The sequence below is a fragment of the Berghia stephanieae genome, chromosome 8 (assembly GCF_034508935.2).
Source record: "Berghia stephanieae isolate SIO BIC M18660-M18661 chromosome 8, UCSD_Bste_1.3, whole genome shotgun sequence".
Lineage (NCBI taxonomy): Eukaryota > Metazoa > Mollusca > Gastropoda > Nudibranchia > Aeolidiidae > Berghia > Berghia stephanieae.
In genome coordinates, this window is record NC_088367.1 from 32,047,035 (window position 1) to 32,054,534 (window position 7,500).

At 38.1% G+C, this 7,500-nt stretch overlaps 1 protein-coding gene across 2 annotated transcripts in view; it reads right to left on the reverse strand.

Annotated features, from left to right (window-relative positions):
• Window positions 1-7,500, reverse strand: part of LOC144978519 (uncharacterized) — a 142,970-nt gene that overhangs the window by 9,211 nt on the left and 126,259 nt on the right. For both annotated transcript variants that reach the window (XM_078924698.1, XM_078924699.1), the window contains 4 exons: window positions 6,128-6,252; window positions 5,179-5,368; window positions 4,076-4,250; window positions 1,889-1,942 (listed from right to left, as the gene is read on the reverse strand). In XM_078924698.1, coding sequence (XP_078780824.1) covers window positions 1,889-1,942; window positions 4,076-4,250; window positions 5,179-5,368; window positions 6,128-6,252 — 544 coding nt within the window. The remainder of the gene's footprint in view (window positions 1-1,888; window positions 1,943-4,075; window positions 4,251-5,178; window positions 5,369-6,127; window positions 6,253-7,500) is intronic.

Consider the following 7,500-nt stretch of genomic DNA (forward strand, 5'->3'; position numbering starts at 1 on the left):
AACCAACCCGCCTCGATTTTCAGATATGTTACACGAAGCCTATTTAAGTGTGAGTCTGTGAGTGTGTGTTTGTGCGTGTGTGTGTGTGTGTGTGCGTGAGCATGTGTGTGTGTATGTGTGGGTAGGCACTTTTTGTTTCATTTATGTTTGCATATATTATGTATATGCTGTAACAAAATGAAAAATTGCCTTCTTGGACAGTAAAGATATTATTATTATTATTATTATTATTATTATTATTATTATTATTATTATTATTATTATTATTATTATTATTATTATTATTATTGGGGATCGAAACTCAGACCTCCTGATTACCAGGTGGTCTGAGGTTCGATCCTAGAGTCGAGGCAGGCTGTTTTGTTTGGGAATTATTTTTTTCCTTGAATTTTTCTCTATAATATTTTGTCTGGCGCTGTTTCATTCACACTTTATTCAGATCTTCAGCTTTAGCAAACTGGGTGGAGGAGGGAAAAGGAGTTATTGTCGGTTGGGGGTGGGGGGGGGGGGGGGAGGCATTTCAACATCGCATCCCCAGCTTTGAACCCATGGACACAACGTGCTTAAAGCAAACATACAAGTCCTGATGTCAGGCTATAAATTTACGAAGGCTACGACACTTTAACCCTCTCCTTACCAGCCATAGGAAAATCTTCACATTCATTACATTCGATGCAACCGACAATTTTCTCATTCTGATTTCTCTTGTAGCTACTCGTACATTCATAAAATTTAAAGAAATGCTTTGATCACAGCTATAAATCCTTTACACTGTGTTGTAGAGCTCATTTTGCTGAACAACATTTAGTATAGAATGCACTTGTTACTTTTTAAGAAAAGTCTATCTTTGTGTTGGGTGGGTGTGAGGTTTGGCGGGAAATTCTAAAAAATGGCTGGTAAGGAGAGAGTTAATGACATCACTCGGCCCTTTGCTATTTTTTTTTTTTTTTTTGTGACCTACAGTTGAGTGAAACATTCTCACTAAAGTCCCCTAAACAGACAACGAATGAATTGTTAAAGGTTACCAAACAGTTTTCTGTGTGTCGGTCCCATTGATCTGACGGGCAGAATAGGTGAGTGTTTTACCTAAACGCATAACATGAACATAAAAGAGAAAGGATGAGCTAATAAATAGCATAATCTGTTTTTAATTTGAATGACTGGTGGGGGTGATAGGGGGAGAGAAAGGGGTGGGGGAGGGGGGGAGGGGGGGGGAGGAGGGGAGGGAATGATGATTTAATGTGTAATTTTTGGATTGACATAGGTAGGTATTTCGATTTTCTTTGTCCAGATGGTCAGATCTGACTGATACAGAGTGACAAGGGGAGAGAATTCATGGATTATCGTTCTTGACTTATGTGTGACTTTTGTGCATCATCTTTTCTCATGGCTGTTCAAGGTGCTGCACATTCGTAGCGTGTAACAGGTACTGATTTATTCCCCCCCCCCCTCTCCTCCTCCTCCTCCTCCTACCTTCTTGCAATATTTATCATCATCATCATCATAATCATCATCATCATCATCATCATCATAATCATCATCATCATCATCATCATCATCCTCGCCATCATTGCTATCATCATCGTCATCGCCATCACAATCATAACCATCATCATCATCATCATCATCATCATCATCATCATCATCATCATCATCATCATCATCATCATCATCATCATCATCATGATCATCATCGCCATCATTGCCATCATCATCGTCATCGCCATCACAATCATAACCATCATCATCATCATCATCATCATCATCATCATCATCATCATCATCATCATCATCATCATCAAGACAGACAACCATGACATCATCACAACTTCAACTCTTTTCATTTTTTCGCTATTATTCTTTCAACCAGTGTAATGTTCAAACTCACCTCAAGTCTGTGATGACGTAGCTTTTTGCCCATTGCAAACAATTTCAGCAGTGTCTGAAAAAGTAAAATAAAATATTAACTACAATAGCATATTCGCGATCCGGATAGCTCAGTTGGTAGACCATTGGCTTCACAGATGAAGGGACCAAGTTCGAACCCGGATGCAGTCGAGATTTTTTTCTGACCCCCTCCCCTGTCCGCCCAACTCATTGGGTCGCTAGTTCTGTCGCAGCTGGCCGAAAATACATTGCGATAGACTAGTATCCTATCCAAAGGATAACGAGCAATTGCTATTGTCAGTTTCACGCTATAGAAACCTGAAAAAAAACTACTGCTCTATGGACGTCATGGTTCTGAAGAACTACATTAGCAAATTATACTGGTACATCTGCATTATTTTTCTTTCATGATCTCATAATTCTCAGTTTGCCTCCATTTTCTATATAGATAGTATGCGCTTAGCTAAGAAGCTCACAACATTGCCATCCGGAAGTATAACGGACCAACACACAAAACTCTGTGTAACCATGAACTTTTATAGTCTGGATAATACAGTTTAGTGAGAATTACTCATAAACGTTGATGGCAAAAACAATAACAAAGACCTGAGTGACGTCAACTTCATTCTATCTATATTTTTTTTTCTTTTGTGCAGGACAAGTTACATTCAAAAATATTTCTATATCGTTAATTTTATGAATGAATATGACGAAATAGATAAAAGACTCGAAACTTTTGTGAGGTGATTCTGATTTGAAAAGCATCCAATTCAACTCCCATAATTTGCATAACGCAAAACGAACAGTTGTCCAAAAATAAAACATACCCAAATTAATTTTTTTTAAACCGAACCCTCCTCCCCCCCCCCAAAAAAAAAAACAAGAAAAAAAAACAGAATTTAAAAAACAAAACAAAAAGGATAATACAGAAAAGAAGACAAATAAATAGAAAAATCAAACAAACAAACATAAATAATCAACAAACAAAACAAAAGAAAACGAAACAATAACAAGCAAAACAACAAAATATTAAAAACCAAGATACACGAACAACACCCCCCCCCCCCAAATAAAAACCACAAAAAAAGCAAACAAAAACAAAACAATAATAAGATAACAACAACAGCAACCAGCCAACAAAACAAAAACAAACATACAAACAAACACAAATATAACCCCCCCCCCCCCCCCCCCTCTAATCAAATCAAGCATCAACAAATATGCTGTAAAACAGAACCATTGCCCAACACATTTCAACACTACCCACACACACACACACACACACACACACACACACACACCATACACACATACACACACACACACACATATGTCGCGTCTGCAACAGTTCGGATTGGATCGAATAGGATTTAATAGTCTGATGTCACGTTCCCCCAGCAACCAACAGCTTGGTTCTTAACAAAGTAAATCGGTACTTTTTACTATTCATACTGGCTATAACTTTTTCACATGTCATGTGATCAGAATGTATAAAAGTAAAAACACGACCAAATTTATAATGTTTTTCTCCTCTGGATACACTTTTATGCTTTTTCGGAGAAGTATTTCATAAGGGTGGTGATGGATATAATGGCGTCCGCCATTGTTCCGATAGTTTAGAACCAGTTACTACGTGTCATTTCGAGGGAAGTGACGTCACAACTGTTGAACCGGAGCCATCGTTAACTTAGCCTGACACTAGAGAAGACTTATAGTTTGACGTCACTTTTTTAAAAGGTTTGTACAGCATAGTGTGAGTTGAAGTTAGTAGAGCTCTAGGAAACTAGTGATTCCATTGGTTCACTTATTGAATACAACCGTGGCTTTCGTAAAGTTATGGCCTGATACTGACCAAAAAAATGACGTCAAAATGCCAGTATTTTGCCACAAAAGAAAACGAATCGTGAGTTGTATTCAATATCTCAACCAATGAAATAACTTGTTTCCATGAGCTCTACTAACGACAACTCACAAGGCGGTGCAAAAACCAAATAATGACGTCAAACTGCCAGTCCTTTTTGATTTCAGTATCAGGCTATAACATAACGATGGCTACGATACAACTCACGATTTGTTTTCTTTTGTGGCCAAAGACTTGTCTTTTGACGACATTTTTTGGTCAGTGTCAGGCTATGAGTTTACGATGGCTACGGTTGAACCCTATTGGACTAGATGGGTAGATACTTACCTCCAACAAGAGACACGAGAGAATGACCATGCTGGCCAAATGAAAGACATGCGTCAGGTGGTAGAGCACTCCGTGTTCGGCCTCGTGTCCGGGGACTTGGGGTTCGGATGCTCTTTTGACGACGTGGTGATGAAGATGACGGGGGTTGGGATAATGATGGTCTGAGACATTCATGCTGAAATAAAAATTAATTTGAAGACTTGTCATGAAAAAAAAATAATTGCTAATAAGGATGCGCTTTTTGGACAGCGAATGCAAATCATCATTATATTGCAACTTTAAAAAAGAAGAGAAAAAAAGGAACAGATAACAAAAACAACCCCCCCCCCCCGGATAAGAAGAGAGACTGTGAATGTCATTAAACAATAGTGTAGACAGAATGCGCTTGGCTAAGAAGCTCACAGCATTGCCATCCGGGGAGGTATAACGGACCAACACACAAACAATGTGTAACCTTGAAAGTTTATAGTCTGGTTAAAATAGTTTAGTGAGAATTACTCATAAACGCGGATGGCAAAATGCAGCAACAAAGACCTGAGTGACGTCAACTTCATACTATCTATATTAACTAAGCATAGCTGTCCGTTCAATGGACGTGATGGAAAGTCGATCAACTCCACATTTTTGAGTCAAGTCTAATTTCAACCCAATCCACGTGCAAAAAAAAAAAAAAAAAAAAAAAAAAAAAATGATGTCGTCTGTTTTCAATGGGATTTAATGAAACAAATTTGATTTTTCGATAAAATCATCACGATGTCCAATCAATCTCATAATGCACGCAAACCATCTTCATGTCAGTTGTAAACACCGTGAAAAAATTGTTGAGAATTGATCCAGTGGTTTCGGAGATTATTGTTATATGACATAAAGTCCAATTTGCCAATAAATATACAATATTATGATACAGCTCCCACTGCCCATACCAAGTTCATTCTTAATTTTAGAGATAAGTATACCGTTACAGATTTAGATATCAATAACATTACAAAAACAAAAAACAAAAAAAAAAAAAATAATAAGATTTAAAAAATCACAAAAAAACAACAAACAATCAAACAAACAAACAAAAAAGACAAAAAAGAAAAACAATTTTTTTTACTTACAAAGATGAAAAGTTGAAAGGTGTTGGAAACGGAAGTGGCTCAGAAGATGTATGATGGTCTGACCCAGTTAACACCGACAAGATGGCGTGCAGGTTCCATTTCTCGTGAATTGATTGGTTGAGGTGAGGCAAGTGTAGGAACAGCGTTTTCGTCAGCTTTTCGTCGATACTTTCAAAATAATCGAGTTTTTCTGATAGGATGAAATAGAATTAATTTAACATTAAAAAATATAACTACCCCCAAAAATAATTGCGATTTTTATATAGCGACATATCCACTAAACGTGCTCAAAGCGCTTTTCAAGGGGTCCCTGACCAACAACAACACTTAATATTCTAGGACGGGACAATGACGCCTGTTATTATATTTTTTTCGGACAGAGACAATGATTTTAACGGCCAGACACTCATTTTACACCTGAGTACGGTGAGAGAATGTGAGTAAAGAGCATTCTCCAAGGACTCAACTATGCGCCGACCGAGGCTCGAACACAGGACCTTCTGATCCGAAAGCGAGTGTCATACCACTAGACCACATAGACTCACATTGGTCACATTGCAGGATGTGTTCTAAATTGTTCATATTATAATATAAAGAGTTGACAGACTTCGAAATATCCAACATCACAACACGTAGGTCATTTTGTTCAGCTTGACCCTCGGTATGTTTTTACAACTTTCATAAATTAAATAAAGCAGCATGTTTATATTTCTAAAGATTAAGTGGATACGTGGATATTGCGCTATATATATTTTTTTTAAAAATCAAAAAGCTCAAAGCTCATTGTGACCAATGACTTGAGCACATGAAAAAAAAAAAAAAAACAATATAGATCGTCTCCATTGGTGTTCAGTTCGGGTCAACTAATAAAACGTTCAAAGAGAAGATTAAGACAAACTTTAGTTATGAAACGATAGTAATGAAACAAACCTATAGTAATGAAACGAACCTTTAATGATGAGAATATCACAGATGAGTTGTCCGATGACACACACAGCATCGAGGATGGAGAGTGTACACACAACAATGAGAATCACGTGGGTGTGTAGTAGGGTGGACAAGCGGCGCTGGCACCTGAAAAAAAAGGAAATGGAGAAAAATCTAAATTTATGTGCTTAAATACCCTACTGATATTAACTCACTCAATCCTAGAGATTTTTGCTACTTTTCGATATTGGAAAAATTATTTAAAAATGAGCGTGTACATAGATAGTTTTATTTAACTATCATTAACATGTAAAAACTAAAAACATTAGCTTTGATGCTCCACCTTTAATATGTCTCAGAAAAACGTAACAAATAGGCATAGGGTAAAAGTAACCCGGGTATATAGTCGGTGTTAGGGTTGAGTGAGTTAATGGTCAAATGGTAAAATCTGAACTGTGACCCCCCCCCCCCCCCAGGGCTAGTCAAATAGAGAGGGTCCCGATAGTTCAGCTGTTAGAGCACTCGCTTCACACTCAAAGATTGATCCGTGATGAAGCGTAGCCATCGTTAACCTATAGTCTGACACTAGAACCCCCTAGGACTTACAGTTTGGCGTCATTTTACAACTTTATGCAGTGTCAAGTGAGTTGCCGTTAGTAGAGCTCAAGGAAACAAGTGATTCCATTGGTTGAACTCTTGAATATAACTCACGATTCGTTTTCTTTTGCGATCGAAGACTTGTCTTTTGACGTCATCTTTTGCACAGTGTCAGGCGAAAAGTTTACGATGGCTGCGGATAAAATCGAGATTTTTTGGGACCCCCTTTCCACCCAGCAGTGATTGGATAAATTGGGTCTGTAAGAGCAATTTGTCGGAAATAACTTTGCGATAGACTGGCGTCCTATCCAAAGGGTAGTGAACAATTGCTAATGTGTTTTTCACGCTATAGATACTGAGATAAACTCCAGCTCCAGCCCCGAAGGACTACAAGGAATATCAGAATCAAATACACATTTCAAAACAGTAATCAATTTGGAGGAGACGCATAGGAGAAAAAAAACCTATCAAACCTGGGACCTCCGTCTTTCCAAAAGTTCACGAAGTCCCAGGTTTGAGAGTTTAAATGGATCGATGTTTGAAGGTCGAGTTCTCTGACACAAACTTTTGAAGACGTGCTTTTTTTAAAAAGGACGTCAGTAAATATGGGAGAAAGGGTATCGTCATACGGGGTGACTTTGCTTCAAAGTGGTGACTTTGCTTTAAGGGGTGACTTTGCTTCAAGGCGTGACTTTGCTTCAAGGTGGTGACTTTGCTTCAAGGGGTGACTTTGCTTCAAGGGGTGACTTTGCTTCAAGGTGGTGACTTTGCTTCAAGGGGTGACTTTGCTTCAAGGGG